The 22,857-nt window shown below is 40.2% G+C and overlaps 2 protein-coding genes across 4 annotated transcripts in view; both read left to right on the forward strand.

The window, feature by feature from the left end:
* Positions 1-5,488, forward strand: part of glis3 (GLIS family zinc finger 3) — a gene marked incomplete at both ends in the record, with an annotated part of 21,463 nt that extends 15,975 nt beyond the window's left edge. Inside the window, one exon of the mRNA XM_083794384.1 lies at positions 5,355-5,488. Coding sequence (XP_083650510.1) covers positions 5,355-5,488 — 134 coding nt within the window. The remainder of the gene's footprint in view (positions 1-5,354) is intronic.
* Positions 5,365-22,857, forward strand: part of rfx3 (regulatory factor X, 3 (influences HLA class II expression)) — a 25,129-nt gene continuing 7,636 nt past the window's right edge. For 2 of the 3 annotated variants that reach the window (XM_083793980.1, XM_083793981.1), the window contains exons 1-11: positions 5,365-5,475; positions 12,890-12,984; positions 13,363-13,451; positions 17,064-17,235; positions 17,652-17,717; positions 18,246-18,320; positions 18,876-19,057; positions 19,425-19,544; positions 19,893-20,020; positions 21,284-21,402; positions 22,409-22,524. In XM_083793980.1, coding sequence (XP_083650106.1) covers positions 12,895-12,984; positions 13,363-13,451; positions 17,064-17,235; positions 17,652-17,717; positions 18,246-18,320; positions 18,876-19,057; positions 19,425-19,544; positions 19,893-20,020; positions 21,284-21,402; positions 22,409-22,524 — 1,157 coding nt within the window. In that variant the 5' untranslated portion in view covers positions 5,365-5,475; positions 12,890-12,894. The remainder of the gene's footprint in view (positions 5,476-12,889; positions 12,985-13,362; positions 13,452-17,063; positions 17,236-17,651; positions 17,718-18,245; positions 18,321-18,875; positions 19,058-19,424; positions 19,545-19,892; positions 20,021-21,283; positions 21,403-22,408; positions 22,525-22,857) is intronic. The other variant, XM_083793982.1, reaches the window with a different exon arrangement.

Raw genomic sequence — 22,857 nt, forward strand, 5'->3', positions numbered from 1 at the left:
TCTGGCTTGTTCATTGAACTAAGTAATGTAAGCTTTTTTCATCTACTCCTATGATCTGTAGAGCTTTCAGAAGAGATCAAGATGCTGTATTGTCCTCCATCATACAGTCGGAGTACAACTTGTACCAGTTCACATCACCTGGGGCCAATTCCAGCATTTGATGACTGCCTCCCTAGATCCAGTATCCAGTAAACAGAACTGGGAAAATACCTCACAAAGAGCAATGTCTGGTATTACAGGTGATGAAAACATAGCCTAAAATAACTGTTCTAGGAACTGCACTGTGTGTGTGTGTGTGTGTGTGTGTGTGTGTGTGTGTGTGTGTGTGTGTGTGTGTGTGTGTGTGTGTGTGTGTGTGTGCGTGCGTGCGTGCGTGCGTGCGTGCGTGCGTGTGTGCGTGTGTGCACGCGCGCGTACAGGCAATCAGGCAATCAGAATTTGACTTCCACAGACAATAAGAGCATGTGTGTGCGGTCAGTGGACCAATGCCCGAGCCAGGTCACCAAACTAAATGATGATACATTTGGCATTTTGTCTGCCAAACCAAATTAAGCCAACTGATTCCATATTGATGCTTGAAAATTCAGGATACGTACATGAAGCAGTACAGCAACATGTTTTTTTTTTTTTGAAAGATCAAGGTGCAGAATCTAACATGCTACATAATATCCATACACTATTAAACTCCTCGAGGTAAATGTCTTAATCCAAAGACATTTTTAGAACTTTATTAAGATGTTAATCAACAGGAGGTTGATGTTTACTTGGATTCCTATATTTTAACTACAGTTTCTTGTGACATTTTGCATAAAATGTTGACTATGCAATCAATGAATAAACATCAGAGATAATTGGCTATGCTTTTGTTAGACTCATATGATCTAACTATAGTGACAACAATGCCATACTTTATATATGCATAGACAACCATCTTCTTACATGCATACATATTGCTTATTTTAAGAATAATATATATACAAATAAATAAATACATGTTTTAACCTTACAGTACGTTTCATTTTGCTTTTGCTGCAGATTAGACGTCAGCTCTTTGTGGTTTTAAAGCTTGTTACTAATGTAATTGCAAATTACTGTACAAGTTTAGAACACACTATGAGTCAACCGAGCCACACAAGCTTTATGTGGCATAGCTGTTGCACAGCAAAAAGTTCTCTGAAACCACAAAACTGTTCATGTCAGGATGGCAGCGTATTGGAGAATGAAACCAGGGGGGGGTACCAAACATTTGGCCAAAAAGGAAAAAAGGCTGGACTATTAGTAACAAGGCCAAAATAGTGTCTGGGAACTCCAGGGGCAGTTGAAGTAACACTAAAAACAGTCCAGAAACGCCTCGGTAGCACTCTGTAAACTTTCACCAGCACTCCAGGACATTCACAGAAGTGAATGTATTGCACATTGTAAAGCGCTTTGGATAAAGGTGCTATATAGCCTATGCATTGCATGCACCATTTACCATAGAAGGGACACACAGTCACATAGTGAGAAAAAACAGGGGAGAAACTAACATGCCTCCATTAAAAGCACCAAGGTCACGCAGCATGTAATGTTAAGTATAGACTGAGCTTTCAAAGCAAAGACTGTGATGACAATTATGCAAACACAGCAAGTACAGTATTCTATGTACCAGAATGCAAAGAGACTTAAATGCTTAAAGTTCATTAGTGTTTCGCCTTCCTCACCAACCGTTTTTTACTTATTTTACTGTTTTGTTGCTGCTGCTGTTGTTGTTTTTCACTGCTGAAGTTGCCAGTTACTTGAGGTATGAGCAGGGCTGGACTGGGACAAAAAATGAATTTGGCCCAGACCGGCCCACGACAACCAGTGCGCAGATACCGTAGCAGAAACTCTACCGCCCGCTCCGTCGAGGCACACATAAACAACCACTTTTACAGAACAACATAAATGATACAAACCAACAGACAACTACACAACCCTTTGTAGAGGGTTTATTTGTCACTCACTGATACAGGTACAGTGACATTATCATGATGGCACTGGCAGAATGGCCTGCCGCCTATTGGCCTGCCTGCCTGTCCAAACATATATTTTTTTATCCTACGGTCGCGGCCCACCGGGAATATGCCCGGTATGACCTGTGGCCAGTCCAGCCCTGGGTATGAGAGACACATTAATGGGTAGGGTATATGATATTTTTCATTTGGGACCTGTCAACGGAGACTAAATCAGTGAACTATCTTCCAGGTTTCAACAAGTAGTCTTGTGCATTGTTTTTTTTTTTTTTAAGATATTTTTTTGCGGCTTACGCCTTTTATTGATTTTTGAAGGGACAGACAGTAGGCTGACAGGAAACGGGAGAGAGATGGGGGGATGACATGCAGTAAAGGCCGTGTCGGGTCCGGGAGTCGAACCCGCGGCACACTGCGACTGGATTACCAGTCCGGTGCCCAGACCGTTACGCTACGGCCTGGGCCGTCTTGTGCATTGTTAACAGTGACTGCTTGCAAAGCACAGTCCCTTTGGTTATGTTGGCTTCAGTGTCTACCAGTGATCTTTAATTGTCTCATTAATTTCAACAGATGTTAAGCCCCAGGTGCATGCTTTTGTCAGTGTAGCAAGTGTTAAAAATAATTCAACATTAAGAAATAAAGTGCCTTGCTCTAAATGGGTTTTCAATAGTCGCTTAGCAACAGGAGTTATAACAGCACTTATAACAGCCTTTCCCCCCCAGTATCTCAAGGGTGGTCAAATAATCTGATAATGGATAGACTGTTGTGATAAAAGATCAAAGTTTTAGGTGTTTTCAAGTCTAAGAAAACAAAACTGTAGTCAATGCTGTAACTATTTGAATATTTCATTATCATATTTGTCATTTATTTGACAGCGTCAAAGCCATAGGTCAATGCACGAACATTGTAAATGTAGCTACTAGAGTCAGGCCATGACATCGATGGATGTCCTTTGATAAGAGCACACAAAGGGCAATAATGAGATGTTCATTATGTTGGTGTCCATCTTTACACTTTGCAAACGTTTTCATCAGATACCTCCATTCATTTAACTAAGGGGATGATGAACAAGGTGACTCTTCCGTAGCCACAATGCTTGATGCTGGTGCCAACATGGTTTGGTACCAGCTTTGTCAGATGTCGTGCCAGTTCAAATCTCAGATGAGCTGCACAGCAGCCATCCAGGGGTGCAAATTTGTGGCCCATGGGTATTCAAGGTGGTATGTCACCTCAATCCTGGCACGCCTCACCAGACCACTCACTTTAGGTACAGTAAATGTCTATTGTACAGTGTAGGGCAGGCTACATGCTGTAGGGTACTAAGGGATTGGTTAGCCTACATTCAAAATGTAGGCTAATAACATTATGTAGCCTACTTTCTTTTTATAAAGAAGAAAAAATATATATAGTGCAATATATTGTATAATATGTTATGCTTCAATATAAATGTCTATGCCAAGCAATTCATTATATTACTTTTGTAAAAGGAAAAACATATTTATGGAATAGAGAAGCCACAATGTAATAACATAATGTTATAGTTATAAGGGCAAAACTAGCATGTGCTTAAATTCATATTTAGAAAATGTTTCAGATGATAGAATGGTGATGGTTGATGATGGTCATGGAAGGGGAACCTTCTGAAACCTTCCTGGGCAAAGATAATTAACTTCAAAATATAAAAAAAAACGGTCAAAATGACCTCTCAGACCTTCTAGTGTTAAGCAGCCAACTTAATTACTTACTTAATTACTCACTTACTACTTAATTACTCACGTACTACTTACTTATTAGACAGCTTAAATTTCAATCTCAAAGGCTGCAGCACCCTCTATCGGTGCAGGATAGTACACTTTTAAACTGTCATTCAGTCAGTAGCCTAGTGGAAACTATCTAAGGCTCTTCTAGCCTTAAGATGTTTATTTGCATTAACTGTAATGATCCGAAACAAATCTTCCTAAATTGATATATTTGAAATGAATCATATTTTATCTAATTATTTAAGATTTGTTTTTGGGCTTTTATGAGAGAGAGAGAGATGGTGGGTGACAGGCAGCAAAGGTCGTCGGGATCGGCATTCGAGCCTGTGACATGCAATGCTTCTTATGAAGCCAACTAATTTTGGGGGCTTGCCCTTGTTTCCTTCAGTGAGTACCGGTATACAATGTAGTGTGCATGCTTAGTTTGCATACAGCCTCTGCAGCACTCTTGCTGGTATGCCCCCCCTTTGTTCCTACCCCCACTAGAGTCAGTGCAACGCAACCTCTTCGTGGCTTTCAGACTGTAGTCTTATTGCGTCCGCAGGTCGCAGTTAACTATGAAATTGTGCATTTCCCGTCTGTCAGTCACTCACTATCCCTGATGTCATCAATATTAAGCCCATATATGGGAAACCCCCCATATATGCATGGTCATGCCTTGTCACATCACATGATGTCATCAATATTAAGCCCATATATGGAGATCCGATCCCTGATGTCATCAATATTGGCAAGCAACTCTACATCTCACCTCAAACCATTAGATCTCCATATATGGAGCTGACCTGTTCTGACATTCCATGTGTTGATCCTTCCTCATGCATCCTTCCTCTTCGATGTCTCCCTTTTGACTGATACCTGTCCATTTAAACTCTAGACGGGCCTGCGTGCCCCAAAGTTATTGAGGTATTAGTGCAGCCGGCGAAAACTAGAGTTCTCAACAGGCCCGAAAATTAAGGCCCGGCCCTACCTGGGCCCTCATCAAATCCTGTACACTCAAGACACTGCCCCCGCTGCCACCCTTAGATCTCCATCTGCTGACCTGTTCTGTTCTGACATTCCATATTGATCTGACCTCATCAAACCCTGTACACTCAAAACACACTCCATGACCAGTACAGAATTAATTCCATATGTTGATCTGACCCCCATGCCAAAACGCCCAGCAGTCTGCTGTCACCCAGGCGGATGCGTGCACGTGAGGTCACTTCTCGCCCTCAGGCGTCTTACTGGTTATTATTATTATTATTATTATTATTATTATTATATATTTTAGTTCTCTAAATTGTTCTCTTTTATTTTTCTAACATATTTTTTACCAGCCATGCAGGCAGTGAGTGTCCTGTTTATATTTGTGTCTAGTTTGCAGTTATGTGAAGTGAACCTGAATATTTTTGTAGGCTACTTTTTGTATGTAATAATAATGAAATAAAATAAAAAAGTCTTGGCGCTGATTCATTCATATTTATGATTATGACTGCTGCTGTCCGTCTCTGGGTTGTGTGTCAGGTCTCCACCCACTGCCATCGGCAGGCAACAGAGGTTGCGCGCAACGCAGCGCTCGGTGAGTGAGTTTTCTAGCAACTGTTGCCCGGCGGTGAGGCAGCGCAGCGCCATAGTCACCGTAGTCCTGGCGACTGTAACCCACCAACAACAACAACCTCTCGTTCCATCATTACCACCTCCTCCTCCACCATCCTCATCCTCATCAACCAGCCCTCAGCCAGGTTTGGATCATAACCTCTTGCTTTTTTTTTTAAATAACACGTTTGCACACAGGTCACCTCTCGCGTGGGGATTCTCTCGATTCGGGGGGACGAAAATGCGTAAGTTTTGCCTGTTACCGAAGCAAGACTGGGGGGCGAATAAGCTAGTTAGTTAGCTAGATTGCTAAGCTAAGTGCTAAGAGCTGGCTAGCGACCATAGGTGGGGGTGTTTCTTTGTACAGGCTAGCAAGCTATAGCGTTAGCCACATCACCACAATAGTAAATGGTCCAACTCGTATGCAATAGCGTTGTGTGCATTCTCAGGATTTTCTGATCGAAAGCACTGCGGGATTGGTTGATTGGTTAGACGTATTAAATTTAAACTTGGTGGTGTTGACTTGCACAGGTCTGTGTTTTGCTAGCCATTTGATGCAAGCAGCTCAGATGGAGAAGCAGGTGTCTGTTGTGGCTACAGCTAATATTGCCTTGTTACAATGGGTGTTGTTGGTGTCTCATTTTAGCGCATGTTACGCACGCAATGAAAGTTTTGGGGTTTCAGTCTGCATTTTTGATTGATACACGAAACGATTACATTCGGTCAACAATGGAAAGTGGTCTTAGCAGACGCTAGCCTCCCCAGCCAAGATGTACGGATAGCCTGACCATTACTTTCTCTTTTGTCTTATGAAGCAGGACAGCTTGCTAGCTACCCATTCACCCTTTTATGGCATTAGGTAGCCAATATAAAGGCAAACTTGCATGCAGCAGTCTGCTCCCGAGCTGCTTAACTTGTTAGAATACGTAATATTTAATATCGTATATATTATGTTATTCATTATTGTGGTGATGGCAAAATTATTAATCCGAGTGGGGCAAATGTACTGTACTGTTGTATCCAGCTGCAACACAAGGTTTGCCCAGGATAAATTAAATTGACTTAATCTATTGCAGTATTGATGTTATATTTCCTTATGCATGGGACAATGGCCTGAGGAACGACAGTTTTTCTCCACAAATTAATGTATACACAAATGCAAAGATCTAAAGATTTGATATGACATCAATTGTTTGAATGTCTGTGAACCTCATTTTAGCCAGTAGGAAGAAAATAGCATTTCAACATGATATTGTTTTTATAGTTGAGCATTCCTGAATCCCATTAATGGCAAATTGGCAATAGATGGATTGATATAGCCTATTAACTGACTTGAAGAGCCAAAGCCCTCAGGTTTCTTAATGTTGCATCATAATGATTCTGTGGTCCACTGGGTCTCCTGTGCAGTTGCAGCCTTCTATTCCCATTAAGGGAGAGCAGAGAACAGGTGTGTCTTTAGGAGGAGATGGCAGGTGCACAGTGAGCTTTGTGGGAACTCTCAAGCACCTAGAGCCTTGTTTCATGAGCTAATCCAGTGTAACAACTATTAAACAAATAAAGAAACTTCTCTGCCATTGTCCAGACAATAACCTTTTCACCTTTAATTCCTTTTGTAGTAGGATTATAACTGCTCCAATATTAGTTCAGTTTTATAATAAGCCTTTCCATTTTTCAGCAAATTAAACTTTGCTTGCATAGATTTTTGAAATTGTGTGTGTGACTGTGACTGTGTGTGACTGTGACTGTGTGTGTACGTCTGTGCACGTGCACGTCTGTGCGTGCGCAATGGCATAACCTAAATGAACAAGACATACTAGTATTTCACAATGCAGAGCTGGAAGGTGTTGAGTTTGCTGTATGTAGAGAGAGTTATTTTAATTTAAAATACAAGATTCGCCTTTCTGTCATGAGTTGTCTAGCCTCTGTACCCAGGCGTTTGGTTTTTGTTATGAGTTGCAACTTGTAGCCAGGTCTAGGTTAGGTTTTCTGTTTAGATCTTGGTTAGAGGTGGATTATGCAGTGTGATAAAGGGTAGTTCCCTAAATCATTTGGAATTATAAATTAGGCCTGTGGTGCTGGCAGCTGTGCTTTCTGTAGCAACCATTTACACAGCCTAATAAAAAAAAACTCACTGCCCACATGTTTTCTTTTTGTGCACACTGCAGAGCACAGAAATAGGGCCGCAACTATCGATAATCTTAGACATTATTTTACTGATTACTTCATTGATTAATTGAGGTGTTTTTTATAATGATACAAATTAATGTTGAATCAATAAATATAAAAAACTTTCTAATCAACTGAATTGATTAGTCTGATCAACCACTTTTATACTTTTTCATTCAATGGTCTCATGCAAAAATATCGATTCTACAAGCTGACATGTCGCAACACGACACGTTCTTAATCTTATATTATTAAAATCAATATATATATATATATTTTATAATTGATTAAAAACATGTGTTTTATTCACTGTTGCACCCCTAGGGCACATATGAAAATTGTTTATAATTATAGACAACCTGTTGTGTATTTCATCTGTAACCCCCCCAACACACACACACACACACACACACACACGCAGGATGTTAGGAACTGCTAGTTATCAGCTCATGTTACCACTTACCTGAGGTCAGGTAGTTCAGAAATAGTACCACGCCACCTGCTCCCAGGATCCTGTTCCATTTCCAATCACTTAAAAGAGAGGCAGGCTGATTAATTAAATTATTCATTCATCCATTTTCATGGCTTAGTTGGCAGAAAACAACATGCTTGGTTAGTTATGTGCTTCATCCTGCCAGCCATGATGTGTATTTGTTGATGAAACCGGACACTGCAAGGTCTGCGCGTGTTGAGTAAAACCTGGCATACCTCACGTGTGCTTAAGGCCCAATACAACTACGGTGGTAGAATTGGTGTGTACTGTGCAGTGATGCTATATATTCATTAGGGGCTGTTCACGTCTGGGCCTGACTGATATGTCAGTCCCAGGTAGAGTTGTTAGAGATAGAGATATACTTTATTAGTCTCCCGAGGAAGAAATTTGTCTTAGACAAAGGGCCCGCATAAGCGTAGCCCTAGTCCATGTCGCCGCAGTGCAGCGCCAAATAACGTAGAGTTGTTACGATACCTGTATTGGAAAAGCTGCCAATATACGACCCAAAATGCTGGTATCGGCGAGTATGCCACTCTATGCTGATCCGATTTGAGTAATTTGTCACATGATCACATCATGAGGTTATTTCATTTACTGTAGTATTTTGAATGCTTCAGTTGATGTTGCAAAACTGTACTGTAAAACTGTAAACTACTATTTAGCTACACTTTAACAATATGAATGGCATTTAAATGTATTCCTAGATCAGTGGTTCTCAAACCTTTTCATGTCAATGATCCCTGTAACTCTATGGAACCAAATGGACCCATAACAACATGATTTTTAAAACAATATTTGATAGTTATAAATAGGGATGTCCCGATACCCTTTTTTTCCCCGTTTCCGATACCACAATTTCTGTGTTAGCCGATACCGAATACCGATACCAGTGTTGTGGTCTCGTCTCGTGTTGTGTTTATAGCTATCTAGGTATACAGTATATCTCGTGTTGTGTTTATAGCAGACTCCTCACTCACAATGTGCACTTGTAGTTTGGGCAACTCGAAAACAAACTCCACATGCCCCGACATTTTATTTACCTGCCATACTACCAACCCCTTACCCCTGTGTCGGGTTGGTGGTTAGACTGGCATATTCCCCAATACCGATATGACAAATGAGGGCCAATACCGAGACTTTTCCGATACCGATACAGTATCAGGACATCTGTAGTTATAAATAATTATAGTGCTTGATTGATGTGGACATCCCTAAAGACACTTGGACACTTTGGTAGAGGTTTGGGTTGTGCAGTTTACCTTGTCATGGTGTAACTACTAGTCTGACTGGTGACATATTTGCTTTGTTGTGCCGTTGATTAGAAATTAATAATCCAAAAATAGTTATGTCATCTGATGACATGAATTTACATTGCACGTTGAAACGGCTCTCAAAGTCAATGTTTTTAGCACGCACATAGACACAAGAACGCAAACAGATGTGCCCCTGTCGATACATATTAACATCAGGGGAAAAAAAGAAGAAACATTTCAACTTGATGTTGATTTTGTTGAAAGTAGAAAAGCCAGACTTGCGGTTACAAATAGTAAAATCAACTGGAAGGTGAACATTTTAATTATTAAATATGCCAATATTATTGGCAGAATCAGCTTTGGTTTCATTATTCGTTTGTGTTAGAATAGTGACTTTGAGAGTAGTGACTCCGTACAATTTAAGTCAATGAGGAAAATCATGAGAAGGTAACTACATATACATAACCCAAACCTCTACCAAAGTGTCCTTGTGCTGCCTTTAATGCTTAATTTATACTCTTGTCATGTGTTACGTGCCAAAAATAGTAGATGTGCAAGCTTACCATGGCATGTGTTGCAATGTCTGTGATCTTGTACATTGTCTAGTTTCTGCAAAGGACACTGCAACAAAGTATAATTCAGGCATTACTACATTTCTCTGTACTACTGGCATTGGAGATTATCGTTACAATACTCTGTGGAGGAGAGCTATTCTTGGATTTTTCAATCATGCACTGGGCTAGTGAGAATGTTTTGTTTTCTTTATATGAAAAGAAACATAGGCCTATCTTGCTTTTCTCCACTCCAAAATACATCTCAACGTAAAATGCAGTCTTAATTGAACTGTAAAATTGGACATCCATTTGACACTGCACCTGGTCATGCTTCTGTGTTGTGTTTACCCAGCATCTATCTTGCTTGTAAATTTGACAATTCAGGAATTCATGTTGGTTTGTTCTGCTTTCTCGCTAATTTTAATTAGCTTTGGATGACTAAATAACGAAATAAGATATTTAATAAGGTCCAATTTTCACCAAAAAGTGATTAAGGAGAGGAAATGCAGGGCAAAATGTTGCCCTCTCTGGCTTTTGTTCCTCTGTGTCTCTGTCTCTGAGCATTTGTTCAGTGTAGCACCGTGTTTAAGTGGGCCACAAGGGAGTGCCGCAGTGGTTGTGTGTTTTGGGGGGGGGGGGTGTGTATGTTATGATGCAGTGGCTTATTTTTGTATACCCAGGAAGTCACTCTTCTTCCATTGGACCTGAGTTCATGGATTAAGTTGGTTCTAATGAACCATGTACAACTTTCAATTTGGCATCTCTATGTTGGGAAATAGGAACGTTATCATTATTAAAATAAGTGTAGTACATAAATGGTACTGTTAAAGCCGCCGAAACGGGTAGAATAAGGTGTCCAGTAGTCCACTGTCCAGACACCACAGTCTCCTGTTCTCTGTTCATTTTTATCATGAGAATATGGTAAGGCATCCACTAATTATTTTCTGCGATTGTAATTTATGGAAATTAGAAAACAAATAAATTAGAGTAATGAACATCAGTGCTTGTATTTCCTGATTATGCTGCTGTCCTGCACATTAAGATGCCTTTGCAACCAGAGTGATCAGACATGTCTTTGTAGTCTGACTCTGATTTTAAGGGGTTATGCAGGCTAGGTCTGTTTGGAATGAGAGAACTGAGTTCAACAACACATCTTTATGATATTGAAGATTAAGATAGGAGGCAGGCTGTCCCTGGTGAGATTCAGAGCTGTTATGAGACCCAGGTTAATTAACCAAGAGAGGTTTGGTCATGGAAACCGCGACGGGGAGGGGACACTTAACTTTGCGGAGCAGGAGAGGTAGGTGGGGACTGGGGGATATACATTTACATTATTAGCTCAAAACATGATTCTTAGAGCATAGAACTCAGCAAAATCCGAACCTGGCTTACCGACAACAAGCTCTCATTGCACCTCGGTAAAACAGAATCCATCCTTTTTGGGTCCAACAATTCCCTGAGTAAGACAAATGTAAATGATTTTAAGGTCCGAGTCGATGACATAGTTTTGACAGCATAGGCTGGCTCAGGGTGGAAGACAGAGTCAAGCAATTTGACATTCAAAATTGTAAATGCAACTTTACCCTCCATGCCCTCAGTACCCACTTACTTGACTACCGGTAATTACGTTAAGAAACACCCACAGTCATAAGACTAGAGGGAGCGTGCCGTGAACAACGATCTGGTGCCACCCATTTATAAAACAAATATGGGCAAATTCACCTTCCAAAGCGCTGCTACCCAGCAGTGGAATGCCCTCCCCCATCCCTCAAAACAAACAAATCACTGGCTTCCTTCAAGACAGGCCTAAAAATCCACCTGTCAGCAGGTCAAAGGGAGAGGAGGTGATCGCCCCAGCCTCTTTATGCTAATAATCCCCTTCCGATTAAACTTCGGCCCCAACCTGTGCATACTGTATATTTCATGTTTAGAGGAAATGTATATGTTGCTTTAAATTATTATTTTTATATCAATTGCTGTTACTGTGTTAAATTATTATTCATGTCATGTGTGAGTGGATGGGACCCGAATGGAAACAAGGCTGCAAGGTCTTTCTTCTGTGAAATCCTTTTTTGGACAAAAATGCCTGACTGTACATTGTGCTGTTTGCATTTATATGTTTCCTAATAAAATATTCAATCAATCAATCACAGTTGATGTCTTAAAATGAAATCACTGATAGACAACACGGCCTGCTGACGTACAAAGTAAACAAACAATGTTAATGATTTTGTAGTAACAAGATGTATCTTTTACATAATGTTGGCAACTTACTGTTAGAGAAAAACAATGTGAGCTTAAAATAAAATTCAGATGACTAAAATGGGTGATGGGTGAACATAAAAAAAGAGAAGCTATTTGGGGTTTGAAGTTAAACATTAACTTGTTTTATAGCTGTGAACATGGAAACAAGAGTGTGTGCCACTGATGCATAAGGCTCTCAGTACATTGAGTACCAAGGCAGAAATGTGTGCTGGGATAGTAGCAGCTTTAGTAGTGACATTGAGTTGGGGAAAGCAGACAAGTCTTTGAGGAAACATCATGTATTTTTATTATAGCAGCATTGTGCGTTCATTGAGGCATTAAGGCAGATTCCTTTCTTCACCTAACCAAATCATAGATGCTATTAATCATGACATGTATAATTCTCCATAGAATAATTAAAGAGGTTTTGTAAAATAACTGCATCACTCCCAAACAAAGAAGACAAGTGGTTCTTTCAGGTCACCTACTGTATACAGTATACACAATCGGTTTCAAACATCAGCTGTAAAGATACAATCAAATCGATAACAGAGACTCTGCTTTTGAAAACTCAATTTGGCCTACAGTATATTGTCTTTTGATATAACATCTCGTTAGAATCTAAATTTAGTACAGTCGGAAGAATATAAAACGCATGCTCACAAACATGCACGTGGGCACATCTCTGGCCTTGCTAAATCACCCGTCCACAATACCTTTTCCAACTGAGACAATATTATACCGTCAAGCACTGGTATATAAAATAATATAAGCTTAGTGTACTTTTACTTGACTTCCTGTGTTGTTCCAGGCCGTCATTTAAGGCTAGTGTATTTTCTGTGTCATTCAGGCGCCATGCAGACACCTGAGGCAGGCGCTGACTCCACCTCCACTGTCCCCCTCCAGACCACTGTGCCTGTCCAGTCTACTGGCTCCACCCAGCAGGTGTGTGTGTGTGTGTGTGTAACCAACCTACATGAGCAAGATCAAGGTTGTACATTATTTGTTACATCTTGTACACGGATACATAAGAGTAAAATTTGTTATTTGGATTAAGATTAAACGGATATTTCACTTTCAAAAACCTTTGGTCATTTTATCGTCTACTCAGGCTTCTGTGAACACCCCAGACAGTTTTTAAGTTGCTCGATTGAGTCGATTCAGTATTTAGTTATTTGATATTCATTTTAGCTGAAAGTTTTGAAACTGAAATATCCCTTTTTAGTCGCTTACTGGTTCTAAATATGGGTTTTGATTGATATATTCTTATAATAATTATAATTCTTATAATTGTCCAGCCCTAATACTAGTGCATTCTCTCAGACCCAGACTGTTCAACAGGTTCAGCACATTTACCCAACACAAGTGCAGTATGTGGAGGAGAACAGTGGCGTCTACACGAACGGCACCATGTGAGTCAATCTATTAGCCTAGCTAGGCTATCTGAGTCTGGACACACTGTTATCACAATGTCTCTCTTTTCTAAACAACATGCCTCCCACTCATGACAGAGGTGGGAGTGAGTCGAGGTATTTGGGTTTGTGTGGTTGTGCCTGAAGGTGATCACTCATCTGAGGATACATTATGGAGGTTTTAACGAGGCCTAGCCTTTTTTCAATTTAACAATAGGTGTCGCTATAACAGCCCACTTTACCTTTTGCCCTATAATTCTTGAACTGTAAGTTGCAAAACCCTTTTCTCTGGATTCCTTAGGTCATGACGCATCTCCCCATATAGGCCACGCCCATTTGCGTCTAGAAAGATTTTCCACCATTTAGAATTTTCTTCAAAACACACTTTTTACAGATGATCTCTGGACCTATCCGATTAAAACGGCACAAGCAGAATTTTGCTAGTCTGTATTGTTCGGCCGTAATCGGCTTCCGAAGTTAGTGGGAGGGGCCAATTTTACAAAAAATGCCACAAACAAAATGTCTAATCCACCCTAAATTTTAATTACATGTCGAGGGTGGTTTAATCAACAGAGAGCCAAAAGCATAGGGGGCACCGCAAATTGTTTGTTGCAAAACATGCTTTTTGGGGGACTTGACATTGTAATTGGTTGGCAAAATCAGTGGGAGGGGCCTATATTGCCGAAGGTGTCGCCTGCAGCTTGCAGCACAAGCGAGTAGAGCCTCGGGCCCAGTTACAACCTTTTGTATCGTATCCCTTCTTAGAGGTTATTGCTTTGCAATGGATTTCTCACTTTAGGCCGCCCGACCGACACCTGTCCAAATGTTTTAGTCGCCAACTGATTTATTAATTAAATATAGCTGGGCGATTCCCACTCCTGACCAGACTGCTCAAACTACAGTTCACGCCCTGTGGGCTCAGGCATGTGTGATCGGGATTCGAGGCAACCACACTTTGCAATTTCCCCAGAATGGCACCTTTCCTGTACTACTAGCCCGACGGGCGAAAGCCTCTGAGACCAGACTGATTACACCTCAAAATACATAAATCAATAATATGATATATTAAATCACATTACCCACACTACATCATTTGGTGTGCATATATTCGAATGGGTAAGGACTAGTTGTTGAAATTGTCCAAATGGACCTTACGTGGTAATTATGCGAACTAAATGGTTACAAACAACTAGCAGTTATTTGTAATTGTTATGATGTTATTCTTATGCTTAATATTAAGTTAATGTCCCACAATATACTTATTTACACCTGATTCAAAGAAAAATAATTGAAAAAAGTAGCATTTGGTCACTGTAAGACACAGTTTAAGATGACCTTTGCCCCTGGAAATCATTCAGATTGAACCATGGGAAAACAAAAGAGTCAACTGCACTGCACCTACTGTATAACCCCAAGGAAATTAAATGGACACACAAGTCCTCTTTTATGTGGGTCTGCTGTAAATTGAAAATGTAGCGATCTACAAATGTGACTCTGCAGAATAATGTGGTTAAAGTAGCTGTAAGCGATAATATGTCAACATTTTAATTACTTTTCTTTGTTTTGGTATTCAGACAGCCTGCAATAAGTAAAACCCTCTAAAAGATCTAGTCTTTGTGACACATCTAGGGGTCTGCACAATCTGCATTCAAAGATGTTCCTAGAAGATTTGTCATTGGTCGAAAAAAAAACCTGGTCGCAATGACTAACCAATCAGGAAGTAGACAGGCAAATCGACCAATGACAAAGCTTCTAGTAAAATCTTTGAATGAAGATTGCGGCCCCTAGATGTGACACATATACTACATTTTTTTGGGAGCGTGCTCCTGTCTGTCTTGCTGTCTGAATACCAAAAGAAAAAAAAGGTCATTCAAATGTTGACATTTTTGCTTCTAGCTTATTGCTTCTAGCTTACTTTGGCCCCTGGTCGTGGAATGACCGGCAAACCAGATTAAAATGGGCCTTGAAAGTTCCCTTGATAAGTTTCAAAAGGATCACCTTGACTGTACAATCCAACACCTGCACATGTTCGGATGTGTACTAGCCTTCGCATATGCCCATATGTTTATAGTTTTCTTTGTTCCTGTCCATAAATGTACTTGTGTATTTGTGTGCAAAATGTATTGTACCCGGTTATTGTTAGTGTACTATTTTGGAGTATTGTTTTATATATTGTATAGGAGGTATTCTTCATGGATTTATTGTTTGGCTGTTGTATAATTGACATGTATGTAGTGTTGAAAGTGTAATTATCTATTCTGCTGCTTGGCCAGTTCCCACTTGAAAAAGAGATGCAGTCTCAATGTGTTTTTACTGGTTAAATAAAGGCTTAAAATAAATAAATAAATCATGCCAAAATGCCACAAAAGGAGCGCAGTACACAGCTCTCTGCCGTTTGAGGATGTGCTGTGCTCTGCCATGCCTACAGTAAGACGAGTCCAGTTTACCGGTATTTGTATAGCACATTTCAACAAGTGCTTTACATAAAACATTAAGCATTAACATTACTGCCAATGGCGTCTATAGTCTTCATTTCAAATCCAACGCTTGACCACCATTGACATCATTTGGTGTTTTTTACAGTAAGGTTTTATGAATATGTACTTGATAGTTGGTGCAGTAGTAATCATTGTTAGTTGTAACAAGTGTCTCTACGTGTTTCTGGTCGGGATACCAATTTTAAGGTTTAAGAGGGGTAAATCAACAAAGAAATGCAGTGTTAATTCAGCAAGTCTATAGCCTATATTTTAAATGTGTAGTTATTGCCCTGTGTCTCATTTCATTTTCCGTTGCTGGGAACATTGGCCAGCTATGTTGGCTAGTCTATTATGGCCTTAAGACAGACACCACAGGTGATTTTCATTGTCATGGAAACGATACGTTCACTAAATGGTGAAAACTTGCATTCCAAGAGGCCAGAAAATAGCACAGCTAATTTCCACAAAGTAGCAATCAAATTGCCATTTAAACTGGTCAAGTCAAGTAGAGCCCGTCTGATGCCAGAGTCCTAGGTCACAGATTAGTGATTACCAATGTTTTTGTATTAAAAATGTAAGAACGGATAAGGTGCAAAGTCTTGAAATATGTCAAGCAAAAAATAAATAAATAATCACATAAATAGAATTTTAGTTTTGTAAAAGAACCGAACTACAAGCTCACAACATGCATGAATTGTGAGTGTAGATCTGCATATAATGACCACTTTGTAGCTGACTTTAACTCTTGACACATTGCCTGTCCTAAATAGGGTACTAAATAGGTACTCTTAGGGTACTCAAATAATGGAAAATTCGTGCTTCGTACAAATGAATCAATGAATCAATAGAATGAATACAAATCTAATATAAAGAGTCCTACCCATGACCCACGGAAGTCCAACGACTCTGGGAGTGCCATCTTGGATGGCGCAAATGACATGCCCAAAATGGGGACGCCTGGTTGAAAGTGGTACAAAATCAGGACCCATCGCATAATTGCTGATATTGATGTCAAGCCAGGCAATACAGTATATTGACACATATACTGTATATCGACGGCCAGACCCATATGGATTGTAAAGGACAAAAGAGGTCCGGGAGCGTTACCCTAACTTGAGGTCTTTCTTTTGAACAGAAGGACCTACTCTTATTCGGAGCCCCAGCTGTACAGCCAGAACAGCGGGGGAAGCTACTTTGACACGCAGGGCAGCTCATCACAGGTGTCCACCGTGGTGACGTCTCATGGCATGACCAATAATGGAGGAGGGGGCAACGGAGGCATGGGCATGGGCCTGGTGGCGGGGCAGGTAATCAACAGCAGCTCTGGAGCATACCTAGGCCTGTCAAAATTATTACATAATAGCCAAATCGCAATTCATTGAGATTATCACAATTATCTTTGCATGCGGTAATCGTCATAATAGTTTCCATGTTAGTAAATGTTCACACGTTTGCCAATATTTTCAAAATGAATTAGTAAAAGAAATACAGCAGATCTATGAATGCCTCGTTGTGACCTTGTAGATCAGCTTTCCACTATTTTGAAATTAAAAGGTTATTCAATATGTCCGTTATTTCTCATTTATGTGGATGTTTTGCTGATGAAGCCAAACAGAAATTGTATTCTGATGTTCAATGCCAAAGACTAGATTAAATTGCTAATATCTATTATTTGTGTGACAATTGATGGTCAAGTAAAATGTTATTATCCTGACGACTCTAGGCCTACCTCATGGACAACTCTGTCCCCCACCCGGCCCCCCAGACCACACGAGCGTCCCCGGCCACTGTGAGTACGGTAAATGCCTTTCTGCCTTATTCTGTCCCACCTGTTGACATCATTTACTATTGATTATACAGTAGGCATGCAACAGTTAATTGAACCAATCAGTTTGTATATGATGAGGTCCCACTCCCAGTTAATCAGGGATATGGTGATCTGGGGAGTAAAGGCCTATTCATACTTGATAATGATCTTTGACAAACAAAACATATATTTATTTTAAAAACATTGCGCTGATTGTTATTATTTTGCTGGTGAAAGTCTGCTTTTTAACAGCTTCTCTTCTATTTATTTTAAGATTTTTCTGTAAAATAAGCATTATTTTAGGGATTTGTTGAAATCAAAGAGGTAAGGGTTCTGCTATGCTTGGGTTTAGATGTGCTTGCTTTGGGGCCTATCCTAGGTTGTCTTTATTTTTTTCCTAGTGGTTAGCAGTTATGTATTTCCACAGCAACTGCTTATTATTATTTTTTCTTCCATATGTTTTCGTTTTCCCTCTTTTTCTCTTTTGTTATCCTTTGCTTGGTCTATCAGATTGAAATGGCGATTGAGACGCTCCAAAAGTCGGAGGGTTTATCCGGTCAGAGAAGCTCGCTGCTCAACAGCCATGTAAGTCGCCATATGAGTGCTTCACCTTGCCTTGTCTTAACTTTGCTAAGCTTGCTATCTCCTTCTCTCAGCTCAATTTCCTTTTATTTTTTTAGCTTTTATGGTTCCTGCTGCATTTCCACCATTATTTGTTGAAATGTGTTTCCAACTATTTTTTGAAATGTGTTGCTGTTCTAGGGGTGCTTCTTTAGGGCTGCAGCGGATAGCAAAAGGGCTATTGGATTTGGGGTAGAGTGGATTAACCACATGAACCCGATGTCATAATAGGTGAACATTTGGTGAAAAAAGCTCACAACACACTAAGTATGTAGCAGTGAACAGACCACTGGTGAACCCCCAGTGAATTAAGTACCGGTATATAGGATCTAATCACTTGAACCCCATTATCCCTATTCAGAGGGGAGGGGGGGGGGGATATTCATCCATTCATCCATTCAATAGCAGATGTACAACCTCACAATGTGTTGCATTGTGATGCGTTTTTGAGCTTGTAGGTTATTTGTGGTTATAGTCGTCCGTTTCACTAAGACTAGAGGGTTTAATGTTCTCTTCCAGCTTCAGTGGCTGCTGGACAACTACGAGACCGCTGAGGGAGTGAGTCTGCCACGGTCCACTCTGTACTGCCACTACCTGCGCCACTGCCAGGAGCAGAAACTAGACCCTGTCAACGCAGCATCCTTTGGCAAACTCATCCGTTCCATTTTCATGGGGCTCCGTACACGCCGCCTTGGCACGAGGTAAGAATACACACCGTAACATATGTTCTGTAAAAAGTTATTTTCATCTGTTCTTCTCTTCTATCCCCATTGATGCAATCTTTCCGTCCTTGTGATAATTTTTCTTTTACATAGATCACATAGATCACTCCAGCTGTTAGATAGCTAAAGGACCACTTTTCAACCAATCTTCATATAATTGGTCCTCATAGGAGGGCTGTGGGCAGTTCAAAAACCGTCCAACCCGGTGAAGTGGTCCTTTAATGATAATAATAACTTGAATTTTTATAGAACCTTTCAAAAATCAAATAAATAAACAAAGTATTTGAGTGTCTGTGGAGGATAATGTCATCTTATAGTGAGATCTCACCTCTGCCTGTGCCTGCAGAGGGAACTCCAAATACCATTATTATGGTATCCGGGTGAAACCAGACTCCCCTCTCAGCAGACTACAGGAGGACATCCAGTACATGGCCCTCAGACAGCAACCTGTTCAGCAGAAACAAAGGTACACACACACACACACACACACACACACACACACACACACACACACACACACACACACACACACACACACAGTGTGTCACTTGATGCTTGTACATCTAAGTGTTTGAATTTTTTTGAATCATTTTGAATTGCTAAGACGTTTGAGAACTAGGCATTTGTAGAATCGACCTCATGTCGTTAATCTCTGTCTTATAATGTGTACACTCTCAGTGTTACAGACCTGTAAGGGTCCACATTTGATTCCTAAATATCAATAATTTATCTCAACAAGTACCCCTGGGGGTGCCCCACTCCAGACCCCTACGTTGTGTAGCTGTGTACTAAGGTGTGAGTGATGTGGTTTCAGGTTCAAACCGGTGCAGAAGGTGCTCCCCAGTGGCTCTGGGGAGAACTACTCAGGTGAAGGCCAGCATCCTTCCAGCGCAGCAGAACAGGTCATTATCGCACAGAGCCAGCACCACCAGCAGTTCCTAGGTCAGCAGCTCTTCTCTTTTTTTGTGTGTACCTTATTCTCATGCTTCCCGTTTGTCCTTTTGTTCTCCATTTTGACGGAGACCCCTCTGTATGTATTTGACTTTGTAATAAAGGTTAATGTATCTTAATTAGAGCCGGACCGATGCCAGGTTTTTGTATTGGATCACGCTTTTTGAGAGTCTTAGACTTAGACCATAGATTACTTTTGTTTTGAAAAAATAAATTAAAGAAAAAAATTAATTAAAAGTGCAGGATCAAATATGTATTTGCAATAAAAGAGCACTGTCCGCAATCTTCCAATAAACCCGATAAACCTTATTAGATTAATCGGGTACCCGATTGGTTCAGGATTGAATCCCTAATGTCAGTGTGTTTAATGTAGGGATTAAATGTTCCTGTATCGTAGCTATCCTGCTTATAAGGGGCATACAAAAAAGTATTCTTTATTTCTATATTTTGCTGTGTTTGTTTCATCTGACTTGGATGTATTGTGAACCATCAATAATTGCACTAATACCAGGAAAGATTATGGAGGACTGTGTCACCATGACTGACTGGATCAATAGAGGTCCTTTTACCCTGAGCTCACACATCAACAGGATACAACCCAGACTGGTCATTATGAGTAAAGACCGACTTGTTGTTTCTAAAGTCTGAAAAATAATCTCAGAAATACTCTGGCTGGACTGAAAGCAAATTAAACTCCACATGACCCGTCACTATGGGAAAGGAGTCAGACAAAAGGAGAAAAACCAGGACCAATAGTGGTTAGATGTCTGTGATGTAAGGACTTTTTTTTTTAAATGTGCCTGAGAAAGACTTCAGAAACACTCTCCGGCTGAAATTGAAGCGATTGAAATTGAAGCCATCAATGAGAGGGAGTCAAGAGAGATTGGGACCGTGGTCATAAGAGCCAATATGATTATATAAGCAAGTGGATTGCCAGCAGTACTCACTATGACACATTTCGGTGATGATTAAGCCTTATTCCAAGTCATTGGTTTGATCATTATTACATTTGAAGAAGAAGCTTAACTGTCCTATAAACCTCCACTCCAAACGTTTAAATGCTAAAAGCTAAAACCTTTAGCTTTAGTATCTTCATCTTTAGCTGTTATAAATATGTCCTGTTGAAAATTGGTTGGTAAAAAATTACTGTACGGTATTTGTTTTGTGTTTTGCTAATACCGGTATGCAATATGCTTTCCTTTAAATATAATATGCAGGACTTCTAAGATGAATTTCATTGTTACCCCTCAACAGATGCATCACGAGCACTGCCTGACTTTGTGGAGCTGGATCTGGGAGAGAGCAAAGCCGATATCAACATCAGCCTAGAGGACGTAAAAGCCCTTCAGTGTCTTTACAGAGAGCACTGTGAGGTTAGAGAATCAGAATCACTTAATTTACCATGTAATGTAACAGTAGCTCCACAGGAGTTGTTGTGGTTTGTTGACACAGAGTGTATAGGACTAGGGTTGTCATCGGAATCGGTTCGTGAGCAGAAAAACGTGACATCCCTAGCGTCAATATTATATCCATATCATGATATTAGACTGGATATTGTCTGTAATTTTGGATATTGTACTATTGTGATATGGCATGTGTTCTTTTAAAAAATATATATCGGTTCGGGAAAAATCGGTAGATACTCAAAATCAAATGATCAGAATCGGATCGGGAGCAAAATAACGTGACCGGGACATTCCTATATACTGTAAGACACTTCATAACGTAAGCCTTAAGTTATGAAGTGTCTTACAGTATATAGGAATGCCATTCCTTAAGTCTTAAGGAATGGCTCATTGGAAAACTGTTCCAGACTAGAACTATAGCACACAGACGCTACCTTATATTGACCATCCCACATAATCTTTTTAAACAATTGGATAATATAAGAGTAGCTGTATGTGTACTACAATAATACATTATGATTTAAATGTAAAAAACAAACAAAACAAACATAGATACCAAGGCTACTGGGAGAGGGCCTAAGAGCCACATGCGGTTCTAGAGCAGCAGGTTGCTTACCTCTGATTTAGGCTATGTCTCCCTCTGGTTGCACTGTAATGATGTAATGACAGTCCTTTATTTATGATACCCCATCCCCCAATGTCCTATGACGTTTCATACAGTACTCAGACTCAACTCATCACTTCACCCCCAAACATCATTCCTCAATGATTGAAGTAGCTAGGGCGTACCTCCTGGCAGAGATGTGTGCTCTCCTGAGTGCAGCTTTCTAGTTACAAATCGGATATATATATATATTTTTTATGAAAGATGGTTTAATTGCACTATATGAAAAAAGTCAAATCATCTGGCTGATCTTAGTGGAGCTCATCACTGTTGACATGTCATTGAATGGTAAGTTCTTGTTTGTTTCAGGCGATCCTCGACGTGGTTGTCAACCTCCAGTTCAGTCTTATTGAGAAGCTGTGGCAGACATTCTGGCGTTATTCACCCTCTGACTCAGTAGAGGGCACCACCATTACAGAAAACAGGTCGGCTCCATTTATCAAAATTCTTATGACAGTCAGGTTTTAAGTACTTCACCCTGTACACATTCACATTTGTGAAATAATATCGCTGTAGGGCAAAAACCTTTTATTTCCATATTGAGGGTCATCATTCTACATTGTATTGTGATGTGTTGTGAGCTTGTAGATCTCTGCTATTTCAGTTTCAAAGTTTGCCCAAAATAGGGATGGCAGGTTGAGTCTCTGGGTTTTATAGTAACTAAGCAATGAAAGGTATTAACAACTACATTGTATCTATTGGGTCTACTTTTGTCCATTTCCTGAAAAGTAAAGATTTTGGACATACAAGATTCCCAC

Source organism: Protomyctophum parallelum (assembly GCF_964188405.1).
Source record: "Protomyctophum parallelum genome assembly, chromosome: 21".
Classification (NCBI taxonomy): Eukaryota; Metazoa; Chordata; class Actinopteri; order Myctophiformes; family Myctophidae; genus Protomyctophum; species Protomyctophum parallelum.